The following is a 24,591-nucleotide window of genomic DNA, read 5'->3' as shown; positions in this document are numbered from 1 at the left end:
AAATGAATGAAGTTAAGATTAAGATAATTATTAGAATATTATTTCCGTGTTAAGTTATAACCCCTGGAATGAATAACACTTTAATGATATTTAAAGAGCATTTCATAACATAAAATGCACTTTTGAAATGTACGCTGAAAAGTTGTCAAAGTGTCAAGAAAGTGTATCTGTTTCACAACACAACAAATGTTTTGTCCACAAAATGCTGCATGTAATAATTTTATTTAATACTGTGTTTAGAGAAAGTAGGCTACTGACATTATCCATAGTAGGAAGTCTGAGTTTTTTGTAATAACATGTTTTATAGTTTTTATTATATACAGATTCATGAATGAAGTATTGTTTTAAAAGTGTATTGAGCAACCACATATTTAATTAATAGCATGTAATCAATTTCACAGTACATAAAGATTATGTATCGTTTACTTATAACAGCTATGAGTTCTCCTTTTCTAACGTTTGTGATAACACTAGTTGATTACTATCCCTCAACAAGGTGCATGAAAAGTATAGGTGTTGAACACCTGACCAAATAATGACAGGGACAATTTAAAGTTGATTTTAATGTTTAATGAAGTGGGCAATTAAAAAAAAAGTGATGTGATGAATTTAGTTCAGTTTGTGTGTCATTAAATATTAATCTAATATGACATAATTACTTGGAAATGTATTATCTCATCATCTGTTCATCTATTTTAAGGACACAGAGTAATACTGAAATGTGTGACTTTAATCAAAGACTAATCTAATTCCATGATAAATTATTCCCATTAGTGTTTATTGAATAATTGTATGCAGTTACAGTATGTCCTTGTAATGTAACTGGGATCCAAAGAAGAGAGACAACAGCTCTGAGGTTCTGTCCTACGTGCTGTTTGTCTCCTCAAACAGTGGGACCCAAAGAGTAATTCCACTAAATCCTGCAGGCTTACTGAGTGGACATTATCCTATAGCTTACATGTGCAACACACCAATGCAGTTAATATTTCACTCTTTCTGTGTGTCTAATTTATCTGCGTCATCTGTTTATCTGCTGTTGTTTTCTCTGATTAGAGAGTGAAGATCTCTTCCCAACAGCTCCATCCCTTTGTTCGATCAAACTCTGTTTCTGTTTTTGTGAGAGTGTATGTGTGGTCAGGTTGAATTGGTGGCTAGACCCTGTCACACACATTCCTTTTCATTCAGCTGGAACAGAAAGAAAGAGAGAAAGACAAAAAGTGGTGAAAGTAGGAGTGAGAGAGTGAGAGTGAGTCAGAGGCCGGGGAGAAGGGAGGAGTGGGGGAGGAGAGGGAGAAAGCCAAGAGACATTTGTAGTTGAGTGGACAAGCACAGACAATCACACAGCTCTTTGAGTGTCATGTAAACCACCCCTTCGCTCTCCCTTTTTGTCCCATTCACTGCCTGCCACCCTCCCTTCTCTCTGCCTTACTCTGTGGCCTCTGCTTTGGACCTGGGGGGTTCGCCTGCCTCTCTATAAAAGCCCTGTTTGTGCCCTGAGTGAGCGTCATTCCCCATCATGGAGAGTCAGAGATTCCAGTCCTCGTACAGGAAGCGTTTTGGGCCACAGGGCTCTGGCAGCACAGGAGTCAGAATTGGGAGCCTTTCTTCCAGCCGCCTCTCCTGGCATGGCACCACTCGCAACCTCACCCACTCCAGTCCGATGTCCCGGGTCTCCTTGGGCTCAGCCAACACGGCCCTGCTCCTGGGGAGCCCCGTGGACCGGCTGGACTTCTCAGCTGACTCCCTGATGAAGGCCCAATACAAGGACACGCGCACCAACGAGAAGATGGAGATGATGGGCCTGAATGACCGTTTTGCCAGCTACATAGAGAAGGTGCGCCTGTTGGAGCAACAGAACAAGGTTCTGGTGGCAGAGCTGAACCAGCTGAAGGGGAAGGAGCCCAGCCGCCTGGGAGACATCTACCAGGAGGAGTTGAGAGAGCTGCGCAGGCAGGTGGATGGTCTCACTGCTGGCAAAGCTCGGCAGGAGATAGAGAGGGACAACCTGGCTGCAGATCTGGCCACCCTCAAGCAGAGGTAGGAGGAAGCAGGGTGAAACTCCTGTGGATGGAGGATCATGTTGGTATGATGCACTGTCACACAGCAGCACCACCCTTTGTTTCTCCTTTGCGCTTATTCTCTTAAAAGATTGCTCTAGTCACAGGCATAACCACTACTTATTTTGCTTGCTTGTACTTTCTGATGATTGAAAATACATTTATATTAAATTTGGGACTTGTCGAACTTACTTACTTACTTTGAAAGTTTCTTGGGAAAGAAAATCAGCTTAGCCTAGAATATGAATGTAGAAGAATTCCTGCACAATTTTGTGTAATAAAAATAGACATTTAAAGTATAAAAGCAGGTACAGATACCTTCATAACGGTGCATAAGTTTAAAATTTTAATTTACTAATAAAAAGTCATGTAACAGATGGAGGGGAGGAGTACCAAACTCCTTCCTGCTTTCTCCCTTCTATATATCTGGGGTTTTACTCACTAAATTTCTGTTTTATCTTCTGTAAAGTGTGCAAGAATGTTTGTGTTTTTTTTGTTTCACTACCTCTTCTATGCATCTTTTTGGTACAAAGTAGCACTGGGATTACATCCTGTCAAATGTACTTGTCACTATCAAGAGTTGCTCACAAATGTGTAGACAACAGCTTTTGGTCAACTCAGCTGTGTTTTAATGTTGATGCTGTGCACTAGTTGTTTTGGATTTTGATAGATACCAGGACAAGAAATTTTATTCAGCATGCCAAGATTTAGGTCTCTCAGAACAAAACAAGACAGGTTTGTTGCATAGCTGAGTTTGTTCTTTTTTTAATTATGAATGCATTTAAATGCAGATTTGGTTTGTCTCTGATTCATTGGAATGCAGACCACGGTGCACTGGCTGAGCTTTACTCCTGGATCCCTCTTTTCAAACTTGATCCTGACTGAACCCCTCGCTGCCATTGAGTGAGTGTGGAGGAATGAGGCAAACAATGGTAGCCCTCCACAAAGGGAGCAGACAGCTAGGCAGATGTTCTCTTGTCCCCTGTAACATCAAAACACAGATTCACTGCAGTCGCATATCCAGTTTTTTCACTTAAGGTGCACACGTGGCATGAATCTATAATTTAATTTAGTCAAGAGAATAAGCGATTGAATGTTGCTGAGGGTGGAAAAGTCTACTTCAGACTCCTCTCTACCCTCTGACTACCACGCAGCTGCTGGTCCCCTGAAAGAATGCAGAGTGAATAGTGATGGCCGTGGCTGAGAGGGTCAAAGGTTATTTTTGTGACTCCTGCTGCTTTTCTCGAACCACTCCATTCAGCAAACTCTGCGTGAAGCTGTACAGATGTTCCCCCAAGTCTGGGCATTTACGTTTCCATGCCTCTGTGTGTATGGCAGATGGATTGCAGGGAGGTGTGTGTCTGCGTGTGAGGCTGTGCGTGCACACATGCACCCTTTGTGTGTGTATGTGTGTGTGTTTGTGTGTGAACTCCATCCCGTGGGAAAGGCCTCTGGCTGTTAGATTGGAGTGAATGTGTAATGATGCGTAAACTGCCCTTTCAGCTGAGCCCTGGTTGTCCCCTGAAGCACGGGGAGCAGCACTGAAGTTCACATAAAAAATCTGATCGAAACGCTTGACACAGGTTTCAGACCCCATAGACTCCTATTATACAGGAAAGTCTCATATAAATTACAGAAAACTGTATGCTTGTTTCTCTTGAAATACTGATGTTGTGCCATAAAGAAGCAAATAGAAAAAGAAATCTTCTACTATCAGGGATGAGAGCAAAACTGAAAATTGTTGGGATTATTTAAGGGATTTTTTTAATTTAAAAACATCCCAAGGAAACATATCTTATCAAAATTTGTTATGATATGTATACGCATGTTTTCCTGTAAAATAAGAATCTGGAAATTATTAAGATGTCGCTTCAATAGAATAATTACTACTTAACAAAGTACTTAACAAATATAAAAAGGACTGTTGTAGTCATTTGCTAACTCTTGCTAATTATAGGTTAACAAATGTTAAACTACATGTTCAAAGGATTTTTCTTAAATGACAGCAGGGAAATAAGCTGTTTGTTTTGATTCAGCATTGCACATGATCACCTATGAAGCACTTTCAAGCTTTTACTCCTTTTTTGCGACTTACTCAGGTTACAAGATGAGATTGGCCTCCGACAGGATGCAGAGAACAATCTGAATGCCTTCAGACAGGTAATTCTGCTGATATTTCTCTGAATTTATGATCTAAACAATGTATACATTCAGTATGTCTGACTGTCCATCCTCATTCCTCTATGTGTCTCATTCTTTGCATAGGATGTGGATGAGGCGTCTCTAAATCGTGTCCAGTTGGAGAGGAAGATCGATGCCCTGCAGGATGAGATAAACTTCCTGAAGAAGACTCACGAGGAGGTAGGAATTAAATTGGAATAAAGAGGTGAAAGAAAAAACATGCTCAATCAACTTCAACTATCACTACCTGTACCTTTAACCACAGTTAAGCACCTCATTTGAATGTCTACTTTTCTTTACTTCTTCCACTCCCTGGCCCCATCTCAGGAGCTGCGTGAGTTACAGGAGCATATCATGGCCCAGCAGGTGCATGTTGACCTGGATGTATCCAAACCAGACCTTACTGCTGCTCTGAGAGACATCAGGGTCCAGTATGAAACCATGGCCACTTCAAACATGCAGGACACGGAGGAGTGGTACCGATCCAAGGTCAGAAGACTCAGATATGCCTTTCATGAATAGTACTGAGGAGTACAGTAATACACGTCAAAATTACATTAGATGTAACTTTAAGTGTCCTTGTGAGGAGAGTGGGGTAAACAGCACATCACACATACTTACAGGCTGTTGGACTGTTTGCGTTTGTACACAGTTTGCTGACCTGACAGATTCAGCCAATCGAAATGCAGAAGCCCTGCGTCAAGCCAAACAGGAGGCCAATGAATACCGGCGCCAGATCCAAGGGGTGACCTGCGATCTCGAGGCTCTCCGCGGGACAGTAAGTCCACTAAACCACATAAAAAAAGAATGTGTGAAAATAGAAATGATTTTAATGATATATATTGAATCCACAAAATGACTGTGTATTAGGACAGTGACAAATGTTGTTGTGTCAGCTCTATATCATAGCACAATGGAACTGAAAATGAAACAATCAGGTTTAAGTGATGAGTCTCTAATTTGAGGATGTTTGCATCCACATCATATGAACAGGGTAGAAAATTTCACCCGTTTTATACACAATTTCCTTATTTTAGGGGACTTCTAGAGTAAACGGAAAAGTTAAAATAAACTTAAATAAAATCATCATATTTAATATTTGTTTGCAAATGGCTTGCGGTCAGTAACTGCCTGAAGTCTACGACCCACAGACATCATCAGATCTTCCCTAGTGATGCTTGCTGGGCTTGTACTGTAGCCAGTTTCACTTCTTGCTTGTATCAGGGACCTTTTGCCTTCAGTCTGGTCTTTAGCAAGTGAAACGTCCAACGAAAAAGTTGGATTGAGATCATGTGAATGACTTGTCCATTAAAACATTTAAACTGTTTAGCCCTAGGAAACTTTGGGTCGGACTTGAAGTCAAACTACCCTGATAAATCTTTTATGTTCTTTTGATAGACAATCATGCATTTGTATCTCTTAGGTTAACATATAAGAATAAAAATATTCAAAATTACATAAATAGTTTACTAGTTTAAGCACAACCAGCAAAGGTGATACTAGTACAGCTACCTGTACAGTAGTGAGTTTGCTGCTAACGTAGCAAACATATCTGTTTTCACCAAATTGCTCAGCATTAATGAGACTACAACACCACATTGATTGGTGGTAACTTTAAATAGAAGCTGTTTATTTGCAGTCAGTGAGAGTGAAATCAAGCTCTATTTTAACACCAGACATGCTAATGTAGGCCTATCATTAGCCTGATGCTAACCGGCACCATTTTTGCTGCCAATATGACCACATTAAATTAGTTAGTTTATCTAACCATTTACAACATTAAACCTGTCCAGACAGTAATATAATGACACTTGGTTCAAATGTTAAAACATGGGTGTCTTGTCTGTATGTTAGGATCATGTCCAGCTGCACTGTTCCAAAATTGTGAAACTACATATAAAAAGATCTACAACCACTACACTCTTTACCCAATATGGATGTAAACACCATCAAACACCCTTAAAGCTGATTTTCCACTGTGTCCACTGTGCTAGAGAGTCAACAATAGTAGAAGCAATTGTGCTCCTAGTAGTATTAGTGATAAAATAGCAGAAGTAGGAATACCAGTTGTAACAGTAATGGTACTGTTATATAATAGTAGTAGTAGTAGCAAGTACCTGCAAAAATAGTTGTAGAGGTAGTAGTGTTAGCAGCATTGGTAGGTTGAGTTAAAGTAGCAGACGTAGTAGTATCAGTAGTAAAAGAAGTAAAACTAAGAGTATTAGTGTTGGCAGCGGATTTGGCCTTTAAAATAATATGAATAGAACAATAAAATGAAGCCTCAGTAACCTACTGTTTGCTGCATTAGATGTTGGTGTTCGTTACTCTGTCTTGTCTCTTCTCTTTGAGAACGAGTCTCTGGAACGCCAGCTCCGGGAGTTGGAGGACCGCTTCACCATGGAGACTACTGGTTACCAGGATACAGTGAGCCATCTGGAGGAGGAGATCCAGGCGCTGAAGGAGGAGATGGCCAGACACCTGCAGGAGTACCAGGACCTTCTCAACGTCAAGCTGGCCCTGGATATCGAGATTGCCACCTACAGGAAGCTGCTGGAGGGAGAGGAGAGCAGGTGAGCCAGAGCTTGGCAGATTGGTTGGGTTTGACACAACCAACAAATGTAAACAAGTAATGATAGTAAATATTCTTGTTTGTCAGTGATTGTAGTTGTCCCTTCTCTGTGCCTCCAGGATCACCATTCCAATTCAGAGCTTTTCCAACCTGCAGTTTAGAGGTCAGTATCAAATGTGACCCCCCCATATTCTCTTCCCTTTATTGATTTAGCTGTTTTTGCTTTTAAGACACAGTTCAAATTCCTCAGCAAATTTCATGTTCAGTATATTTGAATATTTCTTGTTAACAAGTAGAAATTTTGGCCTGATGATCAAGGGGTCACCAAAGTCATTAGTAACTAGAGACCATCCTGCGATGGGATCACACCAGCCGTGATGCCAAATCGGTGTGTATGGTGCAATGGAGCAGTCCACAGTCCAACTGTCCACAGACAGACAGACATATAAACACCTGGCAAAGTACTCAAAATCGCTTCTGTGGTAGTTCCGCTACAGTAGGTGTTTCAAGGACCACATTTTGCCATGATGACACACACACACACAGACTCACAAGGTGAAAACAATACCAGCCACGCTGCCACGGCTGGTAATAACTTTTTGGGCACCATGAATATCCATAGGAAATTTTGGGGCTTTGGGTGTGCTGTCACCCAAGGGGTTAGGGCACTGTGTGCATTCCATTCCACTGAATGTTCCCCTCTTTCTCCCACTATTCATCCTTTAGAAACTAATCTGGACACTAAAACCCCAGAGGCCCACGTGAAGAGAAGCATCCTGGTTCGAACTGTGGAGACCAGAGATGGGGAGGTATGTAATATGCTTTTACAAAACAACACAGTTTTACTCACTCACACTGAAGCAGGCCAATCTGCACAGTGCACCCATTCCCTCTGGAGGGCAATGTTGAACCCTTCTGCAGGTTTTCACACACATTCACTGTTGCTCAGCACACCTGATGCCAAATGCAGCAAAAATCATCAGGGATTTGTTCTTTTTTCTATTTTTAACTCTGATCCCTTTTCTTTTCAGATCATTAAGGAATCAACAACTGAACACAAAGATCTTCCTTAAAGTTTTATGACCGGCTATCCCATCATCGTCACGATCTGAGGATTTTGAATGATTATTACAATTTTTTATTTTTCTTTCCAAACCCCAAAGCAGCCCCATCAGCCATCACATCATTTCATTTTTCTTTCCTTTCATCCTTACCCGCAGGCTAACATGTTTGTCCTTCAACCATGACACAACCATTAAATACTTCTAGACTCCCTCATTGGAATTTCTGCCAAAAACATCTATGTTCAGCTTTCACACAGATCCACAAATCCACCCTTAAATTGTCTGTAGCCTGTAAATTACTGGTAACCTCTTTTATTTTAACTGGGACTGACAGACCAGATTTTTAGCGTTGTTTCAGATTAGCTGCCGTAGAAGAGGCCTTGAAACGTAGCAGTTGTGTTCAGCTAATATGTAGCGTGGTGGAGGTTGACGTGTGGTTATGTGTATGTGAAATGTGGCAAGGGAAGTATAAGAGGGAGTTTGCAGGCGTCAGAATTGGATTTAGGCAGGGAATGAGAGATGTGTGTATATTAGAGCAGCTTTTGGCAGAACAACAGGAGAATTAGGGCTGTTTTTAACCCTTGTCTGGTGCTATTTTGCATTTCATTCCGTTGTTGTAGCAGCCACCTCTGTTTGTGTGTTGCTTCTTGTATTTAAGGACCTGCGCAGGTGTTTTCAATTAGTGCATTCCTGTCTCATGTTCTCAGATTGCAGTTGGGTGGAGCTATGCTTGGAGTTTTACTGACACCACGGAGGCACACTAGATATAGCCTAAAGGCAGGAGTCAAGCGAGATTTGTTCATGAAAATATCAGACATACAGAGACAGCTGAGAGGAAATCAGAATGAAATCACTGCAGAATCCACTGCTGAATGTTTGTATGCTTTCCACTCAGAGGGCAGTGACCATGGCAACCTTTACAGTGATGTCACATACATGCCGTTTATAAAAATTGTAAGTTTTCCCAAGAGGTGCAACAATACTAACAACAGAGTCAGAAGGGTCTGTACAAACCTACACAGCCTGAGGGGAGAGCTAATCAGCCAAAATATGACACACAAACAAGAAACAAGTGCGTGTGTAGGCCGTTTAACCTTTCCTCCATCACTTCACGTCTGTTCTTCTGCGTCCTCTAACATCACACACCCAGCTTGTGGTGTCCTCTTTCTCGAGAACACAACCTGATAACACATCATCATTTTTTGACACCAGGGCATGTAAGGGCATGTCCACTTATCCAGCAGAGGTGATAGGGACAGAGCCTCGTTGGAGGTGTGGAGGAGGTGTTTGGAAGCTGATGCGACCTTTGCTCTCCAGCCTCCAGTTAATCCACCAACCTCCCTCCTCCATATTTACCGGCCAATTTCAGTTGTATTTGACTGATAGCAGAGAGAGACGCAGAGCCAGCAGAGAGTGGAGATAACTTCCAACACATCCCACAACCCAACTCTGCACTAGAAACTCTTGTTTTTTATTTTGAAAGGGAGGATGCTGGGGTAAAAAGTAAAGGAAGCTGGAAAGAAGAATGGATGGATGGACGTCATATCTCAAACACTGTAATCCAAGCCTCGTGTTTTGTTAGAAGCCCCGCTGACTGAAGCCATGCTGACAGGCCCTGCCACTAATGAGAGTGGTTCTACACTGAAGCTGGCTGTCACTGTGCTCATCACCAAGGACATGCTGTGAATTTGTATTCCCATGTGCCTCCCACTTTCTCCCCTCCACAACTTCCACCCCGTCACTCAACCCCTTCTCCTTTTTCTCCCAATAACATGCAGCCCTCTCTTGTATTCATTCTGTTGTGTTTAGTTTTTTTTTTTTTTGAATGTTGAAGATAGAATTTCTTACTCCTGAGTCTTGTAGCAAAGACACAGCTGAATCCTGCATTTTTTGGAAGAAACCTCTGTAGATTTGAATATAACATTAGTTTTGACCAATGCTATGTGCTATGACATCGTGTTAACTTAACAAGAATAAAACATTTTATTTGTTAGAGTTGATGCCTCTTGTTTTGTTCAACAAGTCTTTTCTAACAAGCTTTCCATTGATTTTTCATGATTGTTCATGTGTTCCTTTGCTTCTTGTTCAATACTGGTGCATACATACAGTATATCAGCTTTCATCTCACTGAAATGAGTGTTATATATGCTGACAGTTAACTTTAGGGTATCAGAGGGCTGACAACAGCAGACAGACACTATTCATCATAACTGATTGTTTCTGCCCCTCGGCCAGGCCGTACTGCTGAGCAGATCACTTCCTGTAATATCACGGCTCATTATGAGTGTTACTGTATATCTGGGTGGAGAGATACAAAAATAGTGTTGCCTGACATGCAGATAAACACCTGCACTCAACTGTCAAACACCTGGCCTCAAGTTTAAAAAAAGTCTTTCCCCTTAAGTTTCCCCTTATGTCGCTTCATCGGTTTTATTTAAAAGGAGAAAAGATTACATGAGTGCTCTAAATTAAATATTTCAAGGGATACTAATCTAGAATATAATCTATCTAATCGAATCTAATCAAATCTAATCTATAATGTCCTCATACATACTTTGGGCTTCAGTTTGTTTAGTGTGGTTAAAGGATAGTTTCATGATTTTTTCAAATTTGTCTTAAAACAGTAGTCGGGTGCCAATATGTACAATGAAACAGTTTTTGCTTGCTGTTTAAGGGATCACTCCGTGAGGGGATTTCAAAATAATTGATGGGGGACAAAATTCACAGTCCTCATTTTGTGCAAAAATACATTAGAAAGTTTAACCAAATCCAACATGAGGCTTCTGAAATCTGAGTTAGACAAATAAATTGTTTTAGTACAAAGTGACCACAGCAGCTCAGCAAGCCAAAAGCAAAAGCTGTTTCCATGTACATATGGGTAAGTGAGTATTGTTTTAAGACAGACTTGAAAATTGTAAACCTATCCTTTAAGTTTTATGTTACTCCATTTGATAAACACAAGAGCTGTTGCATTCTCCAAATCATCTTGGGTCTGACCGGCTCCCTTCACTACAACAAATACTTTCTCCCAATTAGGAAAGCCTGAACCAACTGAAAACACTCTAGCGGGTGTTGTTGCCATAGTCACGGTCAAGTATGGTGACTGTTCTGTTTGTGAGGATTCAAACAGTGTTTAATATGATATACTGTGAAAAATAAGTTCAATACTGACAATTTAATTGTAATAAACAGTTGAAAAAGGACTTTCAAAGTGGCTCAGAATATAATCAAAATTAAAAAGATTGACGGCGCATTGCTTAGAGTGAACATTTTTATTGATTTGGTTAAATAGAAGCATGAAGACAAATATAAGAGCAGCTATAATCTAACAAACAGATGTACAGCCTATTTTGAGCTCAGAACTCTTCTTCAGGCAACATCAAGAGCTCAAAATGTTAGATTATGCCCTCTCTTTTTGTCTTCTGCTTTTTATCCGCTACTTGGACATTTAACAAGAAAGTAATGAAAGCATGATGACATCAGAAAGCCTCTCAATATGGTCAAAAACACAAATGCATCAAAGCATCATTATCATTTGCCAAACTAAACATTTGTGTAAATGAAAGTTACAAGTTATTTCAATGCTTTTAATGACCCAACATGGAAGTCCAGGATATCTATGCTTTCCACCAGCACATAAATGTGGCATGAGTCGCTAAATATTTTAACTAAACAGATTTTTTATTCAAGTCATCATGAAGAACACTTTTTTATCTTGAGCTTCAGTATATTTGAGAGAAATAAATGAAAATGTCACATACAACACCCATGCCTCTGTAGGTAAACATGTTCTTCCAGTATTCTGTTTTTTTCTCTGGGATGATGTGTGTGATGTGTTTATTGAAGTGTGACTCAGTAACTGAGTGTGTTTAAAGTACAGTATGTATCTGTTTTGCCCAGCTCTAATCAGAGGAATGGAGGATCTCAGGTCTGCACTGAAGGCGACCCTGAGCTGAAGGAATTCCAGGCAGATAAAACTCTCAGGCAGTCAGGGCTCTGGCGCTGACGTCTGGCTCTGAAGCACTTTCCCATCCAGTGCGGTTTCACTGGGCCGGGAAGGGGCGAAAAGTAACGGAGATGGGCATTTTTAAGCTCATTATCTTTCCACAGCTAGTGAGAGATGACAACAGCTGTCATGTAAGCTATAGAAAACATGAATACACACAGTCACCTGGTCTCATTAGAAAATGCCAACGCTTTTTGTTGAAATACACAAACAACCCAGGAAGTGTAGGCATGACGGAAATACCCTTAGCTGAGAAAGTAATGCCTACAATTTTCTCTCTTCAAGCCATTCCTTACTTCCCTAATAAATTCTGGTGATGCTTTTCATGGGTGCAGCAATAACTTCAACATACTGGAAAGCACTTACCACTGCCGAGGCTGCACAGATTGTTTAATTATCATTGCAAATGTTTAGAAATTTTAACTTTGCATCTGATCAGAACCTGCATCAAAAGGCACTAGAGTTGAAATGACATCACAGTGTGATGGATAATTATGGGATGTGCCAGACGTGCCATTTTTTTCATTTAAGTGAAGTAGTTAATTAAAAAAATGACAAAATGCCCTTAAATATTCCTGGTTTACCACCTGGATGTGAATCCACACCAGAAACTTCTCAAGTGAGTTAAAGATATCCAGCTGACTAATAAAAACACAAACAAAAAGACAAATGAAACCGAAAACATAACATCATTTGTGAAGGTAATAAAAAAAAATTATGTTTGACTTTTCAGTACTTATATGAGGAAATAATCAGAGAGATGCTGCAGCAGGTCCTACAAACTCAGACGTATCATCCAGTGTTGCAGCCAATGCTCTTTGTCTTTAGGGTTCTTTGTCTTTCGCTGCCCTCTTTAGTGCACATTCCTGTCTTACTTGGCTCTCACACCAAGGGGTCATGGGAAGGCATGTGGACTCCTTGGTTAATTTTAGCCCTCATTTCATCAAGGCCATTGAGACAAAACACAGAGCAACCACCTCAGCGGATCTGCTGGACCGTGAAGCCACGTTCCCTCTGATCTCCAAACACCCTTTACAGCCTGATACCTGATACCAACTACTATTCTTTGGACAAAATGGAGCGATGACTTCTTAGATGTACAGGTCATCTTAGAGGGTCATGAATGGTCTCCTAATGCTCTCTGTTTTAATGATTTAAACAACAATTGGTCACGTCTAGATTCCGTAAAGCTCAGATATGGAATAAATATCATTATGGATTTTAGATTAAGACAATCCATGCAGGTGTTGCCAGTGGTGTTGGAGACATATTGAGAAAAAGGAAGTATTGTAGGATCCGCCAAGATACTGACCTGTAAATACCACTCACCAGTAAACATCACTCAGCCTATTTGGTCAATGAAACACTTCTGTGGCAGCTATACCCAAACAAACAAACCCTAACAAAGTGCAGTGTGTGTGTGTGTGTGTGTGCGTGTGTGTGTGTGTGTGTCAAGAAGCCACTTGGAGCCTCTCCGTGTGACCTTTAAGTAGGTATACAATTGAAACTCAGGCCTGAACGTCTGCTCTGTGTATATCTCTGAAAACAGGTTGAGCCAGCTGTCTCCTCTTTGGTTTCAGGGAGAAGATTGAGCCCTTTAAACCATATGACTCAAGACCAGGTGAAAACACATGTCATCAAAGTTGAATTGCAAGTCTTTTTGTATTTTGCAAATCTGAATTAATCACATTTGTACCTCAAATTAAGTCATGTGACTCGAATCCCCTGCAGTCTTTGTCTAGCTGTGCTACAATAAAACCCAGACTGGACATTTCTGCGCCTGTAAAAACCAGAGCATGTCGTCTCCTCACCAGACTTTACAACCATGTTTTGTTTTCATTTGTAATTTTTGAACCTTTTTTGTTTTGACAGCTCTTTTTCTGCTTAAGTGACACTTATCCAGCTCATCAGTGTGTTGTGATTCATGACCCTTGGCCCTCTCTGCATTTGCAAGCCTAGTTCTTCTTTTGTCCCACTGTGAGTGAGTTAAAAGAACAGAGAAAGAAGCTGCTTCAACATACAAACAAAAATGTTAATTTTCTGAAAGATTTAAAGAGGACAGACACCACACACACACAAACAACCATATGACACTAGAGTGCCATTTTAAAGCTTATCGTGACTATAGATTAATATAATACTCCAGAAGTGTGACGGCAGCCACAGAGCGAGAGGATGCTGCTATTTTGAGCTCAGAGACTTGCGATGTAGAGTGAAGCAGAGTAAACTGATGAGGGTCTGCACTCTGTCAGTGCCAGACCACTATCAAGTCATCCACAATAGAATAAATGTAACTTTAGGAGACGGATTTCAAAATAAAACATCCCGTTATCAAGAAATATCTTCTGTTAAAGTATTTTTAAGTCATGCAAAGCCCCCAAATCCCAACATATTCTGACATTTAGTATAGTCACCCCAAATCCTTGCCCTAGATTTTTTTTATAATCCCTAAATGTATTATAGCCTACCTCTATACATTCTAAAATGTCATAAACTCGGGTGACATTTGAGATTTGGGGGGCATTTGAGACATTTGAGGGCACTATAACGACAATGTATCTTTAAATATTTATTACTTAATACAGGCTACTATGACCGAAAATGGCTTTTAAATCTAATTATATTTTAAAATGTGGAAGTAGTAGTACAAATCTTGTAGTACGAATCTAGTAATTTTGAAAGAAAAAGAAATTCCAGGGGCAATGATTAGAGGACACTATACTAAATTATAACAAACAAAATAATCTTGGGTGTGCTTTACTAAATTTTTGGATTTGGGGGCGCTGTAACAAATTTTGCGATTATAACAAATACATTTTGGGCCCACTAGGCTACCCAAGTTAGGAAAGTTAGAAACGCCTACCATGGCTACATGAAGACATATTCACTCAGCTTGTACCAGCCTTATTCCTGCAGACTTGTATTCAGAGAAAAAAAAAATGTTTTGCCTTTAATTTGAAAGTCTATCAAACATTATTTCCGTTCTTGTCCTGGTTAACTCAGACTGACTTGACGCTGCTGACAGTCGCTCTTGTCGAGCCTGGGGACGGTGGAAGGTCAGTGGATCCAGGGAATCTGTCTAATAGGAGCTTCTTCTCTGCCGTCCTCAGTGTCCAAACTTGAGGGAGAATTCTGCGATTATAAAACAAACTGAGAGATCCTGCACTACAGCTTTTGTTCCCAACTTCTTCTCCCTAAACAGGTTCCCTTCACTGACGAGGACACCAAATAGTGGGGAAACGGTTTTTGTACTGTTTATTTTTATTTTTAAAGGTGAAGTGATGTTGCATATGGCTTTTGCAGTATTCTAGTCTACTTTTTTCACATTGTCGGCGTGAAACATCCTGCATCTGCTATCGCCCTGGCAACCAGACCTCCTCTCCATCATTCTCCAGCGCTTCATCCTTCACCATCAGCTGCAGCCTCCGAGAGAAATCAGAACCTGCTTTTGACGCTCGTCCTTCAAGTGGAAGCAGATTGTTTTCTTTACAGGTGGCACTTCATATCTATTTTTCCATTATATATACATATATATATATATATATGTATATATAAATTTTTTTAACTAGCAAGGTTCATGTGTCGGAGAAGTCTTTTCTCTCAGCATCAAAATGCCTGTGAGACGCGGTCATGTTGCGCTCCAGAACACCTACCTGGACACTATCATCAGGAAATTCGACGAGCAAAGTAAGTGCACATGAAATTAGTTATGACCATGTGATGCTGTCAAAGTGCGGACATACAGTTGACCTCCAGATAGTGATTATAAAACACCCCCCAATGACAACAAAAAACGTTCAAACGTTCATAACATGCATATTTTAGCACTTTTAAACATCTTACATAGTCAGCTGTATCATTTTGATAATGTTGAGTGATGTCATGTATTTTAAATATTTTTTAAATGTTTTTAATTAATGTGAACCCAAACAGGTGTACGAAAAAGTATGTAAAAGAGTTCAGTTTAGTTTGCCCTGCATTAACCACATCCTGTGTTCAAAGGGGGTAATAATGTCCTCAGTCCCTTAAAAAGGATTTCTGACAGCTTATGGTTATCATCAGTAGGAGTAGTGTGCCAACAGTACATAAACTATATTTATGCCAGGATTGTTAAAATAGAACATTGTTGCCAATAGAACCTGATAGTATGTCATTTTAAATTATTGTAATGAATAATGTGGGTGAAATCTTGTTACTTTGGTGCCAAAGCATATTTTTTTTGTGTTAACTTTTTCACCTATTAGTTAGTTAGTAAAGTTAGTCATATCATGTTAGTTACAGTTACAGCCTCAGTCTCCTGTATCCTTTATTTTTCACACACGATTGGTCAGTTTTATTGTGTTCAAATTTATTTAGACTCTTTCATTGCCTGAACAGGTGGCATACTGACAGGCTGGCCATGTTACAATGGAATATCTTATCTTATTTGTATCAGTGATGTTGACAGCCCCCTCGCTGCGCCTTTTATGTTTTAGGGTTATTTCACCGGCATGTGTGTTTGTTTGTGAGTGCTCACCTGATATCTTACATTGTGTTCCATTAGCTCACTCACATGTTCCACTGGCTGCAAAGAGAGACCAATTCTCACACATTTAGAAAGAAAAAAATATTTTTTTCCTGCAACCACTAAGGCCTGTGGTATAACACGGCTGTTACATTTGATGTCTTCTTTGGACCTATAAGGTTAATTTGTAACTCAGTTTGACCTAAAGCTCATATTTTGTACATCACACATTGCATATAGTCATATTCATCTTGTTAATATAATTTCTTGTTTAAAAATGCTATAAAACATTATACCCCAATGGAGTATAAACATAGTCTGCTTTTCAGTCTACCTTTCAATTCAGTTTGTCCCTTTTCTCGTTGGTACATTTACCCCTTGCCTACTTGCACCTTACTATGGGCCACTCACAGTGTGTTAGATGTGTAAGACTGAAAATAACCGTGACGTCCTGATCAGATAGTGACCAAACATGGAGAAATAGTTGTCAGTTCTAGTCTGATTAGATCTGGGGACAATAATATTTGAATCTTTGGAGCTCCTTTAAAAAAGCTCTATTATGCAATGCCTCTATTGTATGTTTGTTTGTGTATGTGTGCACGCGCAGCCACATGTACGTGCACGACCAGGTGAGTGCACGTGACGTGCCACAGCGGTGCTGCTTAGCAACGGTGTGACGATCAGTGTTTCCGCTTTGAGCCCCAGATAATGACTTTGGACAGGATGTGCTTTCCACCAGAGGAGCTCACCCATTTACTTTAAAGAGAGGGACTGAGAGAAGAGTCCCCTCTTCTCATCTGTGTGGGCAGCAAACAGGGAGAGCTGTTTATCCCGGTTCCACCACAGGATAATAAAAGGGCCAGTCAGAGGCTGCATATGTATGTACTTTTTATTCAGCTCATTGAACTCCTCCATTAGCAGCCTTCGAACAAAACTGTCCTAATTCACTTTCATGGTGGACAGTGTTTTTGGCATATTCGCTGTTGCCCGTGCCACGTACATTACACTCATCAATAACAGGAACTGGATGGTATATGAGCTTCAAAGTACTATTAAGGATTTTTCTGAGTGCAGAGTAACTCGGAGATACTCAGCAAACGTTTGACATCGCAGGAAAACCCATTATGTGATCCAGTTTCCACCTGACACTGTATAGCCACAGTGTTTGCCACTGGATAAGAGTTTATTGGTGGTCGACTCACTAAGGAGGGTCATGTATTGGTGGAAAGACACATCAGAGTCCACTGCTAAACAGGATTGCATTGCGCTAACCTCCAATTAGAGAAGTATTTGTATGTATGATATGTAAGATAATTAATATATGCATGCAAAAAAACATTTGGAGTCGAGACAAATATATTTGGGTGGGCTGCCCAAATAAATTCCATATATGGGAATACACTGCTAAAGCATTAGATGACATTCATCACAGATAAATAATTTGCTGCTTAAAATTTAAACAACAGATTAAAACACATCCAAAACCATATCAAACAAAAAAAGTGAATGTACATAGTCTACAGCATAAATAGAGACTGGAAAATACAAACAATTTATCAGAATAAACAGACATTAACATATTCTAGCAGTATAAGCATAAGGGCAAACATGTGGATAATTCCAGTTTAATTAAAAAATGTCAGGTACAATCTTACAGGCTAATCCTGACAGACGTCAACAACCTGTAAACTCCCACAAGTTATGTGAGAGTAGGTGTGACGCCACAGAGGCTTGTGTTGAAGTGCCCACCTGCTCCTCCTGAGTCCCTTGGGAGAAACTGTGAGGCTAATAACATTAGCACCATGGAAAGGTGGACTTCATTAACGCTAGTTCCACTTCAGCTGATTGTCGAGTGGAGAACAGAAGATTTCGAACACCTGCATTGTATTTGATTAAATCAAACAATGTAAGTGTAACTATATTATAAATACCCTATACATTTTTTTGATCAATCACTGTATCTAATGACTTTAATTAGGCACCATTACTGCCCTTCAAACCAAAAAGCAGTCAAAATTGAATTAAGACCACTTTTTGACATTTGTTTTAGTATATGACATATTATTATGCCATAGAAATTTATAAATTCATAATTTCATTCATTTAAGTTAAAGCTAGCTGGTGATATAGCCTCAGTTAGCCTTAACTAAAGCTAAATTTCCCTACTTTTTCCTTCATGCTTCCTGTAACTGAAAAATACATTTTGAGGATCCAAAATCTTAGTAATTCAGTTTTGTTATCCCATATGAATGAGGGAGTAGCTTAATCCAACCATGACAAAAAGTAGCAGCAGCTAAACGTGTCCTGCTAAAAGATTAAAGCCATCCTCTCCACTCAGTTCTCACTTCTTTAACGCAACCAAATTCTCTGAGGCGACTCACAGTGAAATATCTGTCATGACATCCCACAGGGACACTGATGAGCTAGTCACTCATTTTAATCAAACCTGTTTGGTAGTACTTGATTCCGTTGCTCCTCTCAAAAATGGGAGGTAAAAATCTTGAGCTCTTCAGCGCCTCATTGATTCAACTCGGGCCTCACTAGGAGAATGGACATTACAAATCTTCCATGAAATCCTGAGAAACTGAATGTTCATATATCAGAAAATGGTTAAGGATGCAAGAGCTGCTTTTTTCTCAGACCTTATATCCAAAAACTGTCACAACTCTAAGTTTCTGTCCCAAGCCATAGATTCAGTAATTAACCCCTCACCCAGCCACAGCCTTGAAGCTTCCACAGAGAAGTGTGAGGAATTTTTAGTCTATTTTACTCAGAAGGTTGAAAATATAAGATGCCAGATTTCACCAGCTGACATGGACTCCTCTGTTATGCTGGGAAATTCAGCTGTTAAATAGTCTTCAACTAATTTCTTTATTGTTTTTAAAGGATATTGTCTCTCAGATGAGGTCCTCTACTTGTTGCCATGATGTTGTTCCAACAAAATTTCTCAAAGATGTCTTTGACACAGTAGGTCCTAGCATTCTGTCTATTGTCAACAGTTCTCTGGCCACAGGAACATTTCCGTCTAATTTTAAGCATGCAGTAGTTCAGCCTCTTCTTAAAAACCCAAACTTTGATGCATCAGCTTTTAATAATTTTAGACCCATTTCTAAACTGCCTTTATTTTAAATAAAAAGTTTTAGAAAAAAATGTTTTTACCCAATTATTATCTTATCTGAACCATAATAAAAAAATTTGTATTATACAGCACAGAAACAGCCCTTGTCAAAGTAGCATATTATCTCCCCTTCACACAGCAGATGCAGGAGAATGCTCAATCTTAATCCTTCTAGACATTTGTTCAGCTTTTGATATAATAAACCATGCTATTTTAATTGAGCACCTCTAACAGTGGGTAGGTATCTCAGGCTTAGCACTGAGCTGGCTTGAATAGGACTTTCTCTGTCACTATATGTAAGCTGTCTTCATTATTGTTGTCCATAACAGACACATCACCTGTGGGGTACCACAGGGCTCAATTCTTGGCCCCATCCTCTTCTCCCTTTACATGCATCCACTAGGTCATATAATTCATAAGCATGTTTCTTTTCACAGCTATGCTGACAACACACAGTTATATCTACCCTTAAGACATAATGACCCCAACTCCTTCAGTACTCTCAGAAACTGTTGCAAGGACATTAAATGTTGGATGTCAAAACATTTCCTTCAGTTAAATGAAACCAAAACTGAAATAGTCTTATTTGGGCAGCCAAAAGCAAGAAATAGTTTCTTACATGATCTAGGGGACTTATCATCTAATATAAAGCCTGTGGCCAGAAACTTAGGAGTGATTTTTGGCTGTGACCTGACTTTCAAGGAGCAGGTAAAGAGAGTTGTGCAATCTTGCTTCCTTCAACTCGGAAATGCATCAAAAATCAAGTCCTTTTTATCTCATGCTGATTTAAAAAAGGTAATTCATGCTTTTATTCCGTCTTGTCTAGACTACTGCAACTCTCTCTATACTAGCCTCAATCAAAAATCAATCTCACGTCTCCAGCTTGTTCAGAATGCTGCAGCTAGAATTTTTAACTGGCACTAAATGTAGAGACCATGTTACCCCAGTCTTAGCACATCTGCACTGGCTACCAGTAAGATTTCGAATTGATTTTAAAATTCCGCTGATTACTTTTAGAGCGCAGAAAGGTCTATCCCCTAGATATGGCTGACCTTTTAACTCTTTATGAACCGGAACACAGTCTGAGATCCTTGGGCAAGGCCCTTTTGGTTGTTCCACAGTCCAGGCTCAAGACTAAAGGTGACTGCGTTTTCTCTTTTAGGGCGCCTGTACTTTGGAATGACCTGCCTGAGGAAATTAGGCTAGCAGAATCTGTTTCATCTTTTGAATCCCTTCTAATAACACTTTTGTAAACAGGCATTCATGTGAATTCACTCCCTATGCACTGCTGGTCAGAGCTTGGAATCACTGCTGACCTTCTCTTGTAATACCTTTTACTCCTAATTTTCATAATTGTTTGGCACACACTTGTATGTGAAGTTTTGATCTGTTCTTAATAGCACCTCTGTTTGTTGTTGTGTTTTTAGCTGTATCTGTCTACCTCATATATTACCAGTAATGTATTCTTTATTCCTACTGTTTTTGGGTTTACTGTATGGAAAGCACGTTGTAAACATTGTTTTTGGTGCTATACAAATAAAGTTATTATTATTATCATTATTATTATTATTATTACTAGCTATCTTTGCAAAGTAACATTAGCTGTAACTGCCATCTCAGCCCTCAGCTCATCTTTAAGATTGTCCAAGTGTAAAATAATATGCATAAAATGGCATTAAATTTACAATTTATATAACTGTTACATGGTTTGGCTAACCGGCCTCTAAACTTTGAACATTTTTTCTCAACTTCATTTATAGAAATACTAAACTATAGGGAGTTTTGAAGGTGTATATTGTTTATAATAATAAGTTTTAACAACTTAGTTTCTGACATTACTTACTTTGTAACTTCAACCCATGGTCACTGTACATAGGCTATTTCCACTTGGATTTCTTGCCTTTTTAACCTGGGATATGACACTAAGCGTCTTCGTCCCTTCAGATCGCAAGTTTCTGATTGCCAACGCCCAGATGAAGAACTGTGGCATCATCTACTGCAACGAAGGTTTCTGCCAGATGTTTGGTTTCGCCAGGGCGGAGATCATGCAGCAGCCTTGTACCTGCCAGTTCTTGGTGGGGCCTGGCACCATGAAGAGCGCCCTGGCCCAGCTGGCACAGGCCCTGCTTGGCTCAGAGGAGCGCAAGGTGGAGATCCTCTACTACGCTAAGGAAGGTAAGACACAGGAGGAAGGGAGAGGAAAGGTGAAACACAAGGAGCAGAAAGGTAGAGAATTAAAAACCCCTGTGAGCCTGTTTGCAACCTCAGATCCCTGGGTAGGAGCCTTCTGGCCATCCTAGAATCTGAACTATTAGACAGCTCAGACAATCACTATAATAATCCGTATGTTCCACTGTTTTCCCATCCTCTGCGAAGAAACCTGATTGGAGAGATCCTAATCCAGGCTATTACCCTAACCATCATTCAGTCATTTGCTCCTTTTTCGGCCATTTAAAAACACCTTATCAGTGACTGCTCTTAACTTCTGGAATATGGATGGGGAAAGTGATAATAAGTTGTATCCAGCAGATTGTTTGCCCCTGTGCTCAATGCTAATATTTTTGGTTTTAGCATACACAAAGTAAGGAAACAAACACAGCTAAGGCTAAATGATAAATAATTTTGGATGAATATAAACCTATCTCACCTGAAATAGTCCCAAAAATACAGTATATCTCACTACTTTGAGTTAATGATGTTTCACTCATCTAACAAAGATGATGATAAACAAGACTAAGAGTCTACAGCCACACTAGCAGCTCTTTTAGGCTGTACACAGGGTTGAGCTAACGTCAGCATGCTGACATGCTCACATTGACAATGCTAACATACTGAGGTAATGTGTACCATGTTTGCCATCGTAGTTCAGCGTGTCAGCATGCTAACATTTGCTAATTACAAAGTACACACAAAGTTCATCTGAGGCTGAAGGGAATGTCATTAGTTTTGCAAAAATGTGGTCGAAACCAAAATATTTAGTACAAATTGAAAGTGAAATTTTTACCTGATAATTGCGCAAGATGACACGTTACGGGATCACTTACAACAAGGGATAAATTACAATTCATTCCGATGGGGACACAAATGTGTGTATCAAATTTCATGGCAATTCATCCAATAAATGGTGAGACATGTCACTCAAAATCAAAAAAATGTGTACCAACTGATCAACATTGCCATCTGTAAAGCCATGTCGCTAACATGGCTAAAAACACTACTCATTTTCATTACTAGACCAGTCGATTTGTTTTAATAACAATCATTCAACTTGGTGTAAAGTGTCTGATCTGCCAGCTACACATTGATGATGTTAGCATAAATAATTGTAATAATAAGTAGTATGACCAACAAGACAATCTGCCTTATTCCAGGAACATGCAAAAGGCTTTTAAAATCCTAACTGAATCGATAAAGACTTGTCTCCCTTCACATTTCTGTTGTTAATCATTTCAAAAAGAATCCCATTCAGATTTTCCCAGATTCTAGTCACAAAAACCAAACATGGAAAACACGATAGATCAGGATGAAAAAAGAACTTAATCTCACACCACTATGTGTGGCGACTATTCACGCTGACCTGCCATGTTTTTTGCAGACCACTACAGACTTTCCATGTTCTTGAAAATCAGTCAGGTTTTATAATCAGGCTTTAAATCATGTAGTGGGTTCTTGGCACTGAGTCACCTCCCCAGCAAGATCAGGCAGGCAGACCCAGCATCATATTCTTAACCACTTCTCGAGACCTGTTCCTATTGATGCACATTTGTTTTGGCTCTCTTGTTCTGCCATGTCAGTTTGTTGGTATAACCTTAATCCCTACTCCCCTTCCTCCTCAACCATCTTTCCCATGCTTTCTTTCACATGCTCAGCCTGTATTTATCTTTAATGCAAAGCTTTGATTTTAGAAAAGTTATGTGCAAACCAAAACATAATTATCATAGATGGGGAAGCAACAAGGAATGAAAAGTGTAGAGACTTAGAGATGGTGATATTAAAACTGTAATGAGAGAACTGAGTGAAAGTACAGAAAGAACACAGTGAGACAGACATTTAAACTTTTGATCTCTGGGTCGGTGGCATTTTACTGAACGTTCTCTCTCTGCACAGAGGCACTGAGGCAGAGACACATAATGGAGGCAAGCTAACACACCAGGCTCAGAATGATTACAGTCTTCCACAATAAATGCAAATACATTTACTGTCTTCTTACATACACAGACATACACATACACACACGTGTCTTTTGTTACTTTGGCCATTTGGGCATGGGGCATACAGTCTAGAGTGCTGTTGTCATGGAAATGCGATCAGCATGCCAGCTCAAATCCACTAAGCATCTATTTGTTTTGTGTCCTGCTTCCTACTGTGCTCCCTGACTGAACAGGCAGAGAAATTTGCGTACAAGCGGATACAATGTGATTCAGAACAAGTCAGCTGCTCTCAGAAGCTGTTTTTTTTTCTTTACCTCCAGACTAAATTTCTGTCAGAGTTTTCTCAGAGTGGCTATGTGAATGGGACTAAATGCAGGTACTCAGTGTGTGTGGATGTATGGTCCTCTTTGTGTATGTGTGTGTTTTTGTGTGATCTTTTCTCTCCCCTGTTTCTATTTTTAGACCACACTGATTGCAGAGGGAAGTTAGACCTGACGGAAGTGTTGCTCATTTAGCCTTTTTTAGCTTTCAGTGTTTGAACTTTGTCCCTCCTTTCCCCTCCAATTCTCTCTCCCTCCTGTGGTTTCCTCCCTCATGACTGTCCTTAAAAGCATGGCCTCATAAAAAAGATCAGATGGCAGCAGCAGATGCAGATTGTGGGGGTATAGTTCAGTGGCAGAGTGTTTGACTGCAGATCAAGAGGTCCCTGGTTCAAATCCGAGTGCCCCCTATTTTCCTATTGATGTCTGCCTTTATCTTTCTCTCTCTTTCTGTGTCTAAAGGGACCTGCAGACCGTGCCTGGTGGATATTGTCCCTGTAAAAAACGAGGAAGGCAATGTCATCATGTTCATCCTCGACTTTCAGGAGCTGATTGATCGTTCTGTTAAGAAGTCAGGCCTCAGGCAGAGAGTCGCCCAAGGATGGATTTACTGTAAAGCCT

At 39.9% G+C, this 24,591-nt stretch overlaps 2 protein-coding genes and 1 non-coding gene across 8 annotated transcripts in view; all 3 read left to right on the top strand.

Annotated features, from left to right (window-relative positions):
• The first annotated feature begins 1,333 nt into the window (after window positions 1-1,333).
• On the top strand, window positions 1,334-9,866 carry LOC122869167 (glial fibrillary acidic protein). Its single transcript, XM_044181877.1, has 9 exons — window positions 1,334-2,037; window positions 4,157-4,217; window positions 4,323-4,418; window positions 4,566-4,727; window positions 4,891-5,016; window positions 6,588-6,808; window positions 6,927-6,970; window positions 7,534-7,616; window positions 7,839-9,866. The coding sequence occupies exons 1-9, from the start codon at window positions 1,517-1,519 to the stop codon at window positions 7,878-7,880; spliced, it is 1,356 nt and encodes a 451-aa protein (XP_044037812.1). The 5' UTR covers window positions 1,334-1,516; the 3' UTR covers window positions 7,881-9,866.
• A 5,013-nt stretch (window positions 9,867-14,879) lies between these two features.
• The window catches only part of kcnh6a (potassium voltage-gated channel, subfamily H (eag-related), member 6a), a 35,900-nt gene continuing 26,188 nt past the window's right edge, over window positions 14,880-24,591 (top strand). For 2 of the 6 annotated variants that reach the window (XR_006376193.1, XM_044181268.1), the window contains exons 1-3: window positions 14,887-15,564; window positions 21,444-21,674; window positions 24,433-24,582. Coding sequence is in view for 5 of the 6 variants with exons in the window: in XM_044181268.1 (XP_044037203.1) it covers window positions 15,489-15,564; window positions 21,444-21,674; window positions 24,433-24,582 (457 nt within the window). In the remaining variant the exon portion in view is untranslated. Of the gene's footprint in view, window positions 15,565-21,443; window positions 21,675-24,432; window positions 24,583-24,591 lie in introns of all 6 variants that reach the window. The other 4 variants (XM_044181272.1, XM_044181269.1, XM_044181271.1 and 1 more) reach the window with 4 other exon arrangements.
• On the top strand, window positions 24,309-24,380 carry trnac-gca. Its single transcript has one exon. It is a non-coding gene; the product is annotated as a tRNA-Cys (tRNA).

The sequence above is a fragment of the Siniperca chuatsi genome, linkage group LG21 (assembly GCF_020085105.1).
Source record: "Siniperca chuatsi isolate FFG_IHB_CAS linkage group LG21, ASM2008510v1, whole genome shotgun sequence".
NCBI classification, from domain to species: domain Eukaryota; kingdom Metazoa; phylum Chordata; class Actinopteri; order Centrarchiformes; family Sinipercidae; genus Siniperca; species Siniperca chuatsi.
The sequence above is the reverse complement of the archived record's forward strand: the minus strand, read 5'-3'. Positions and strand labels throughout refer to the sequence as shown.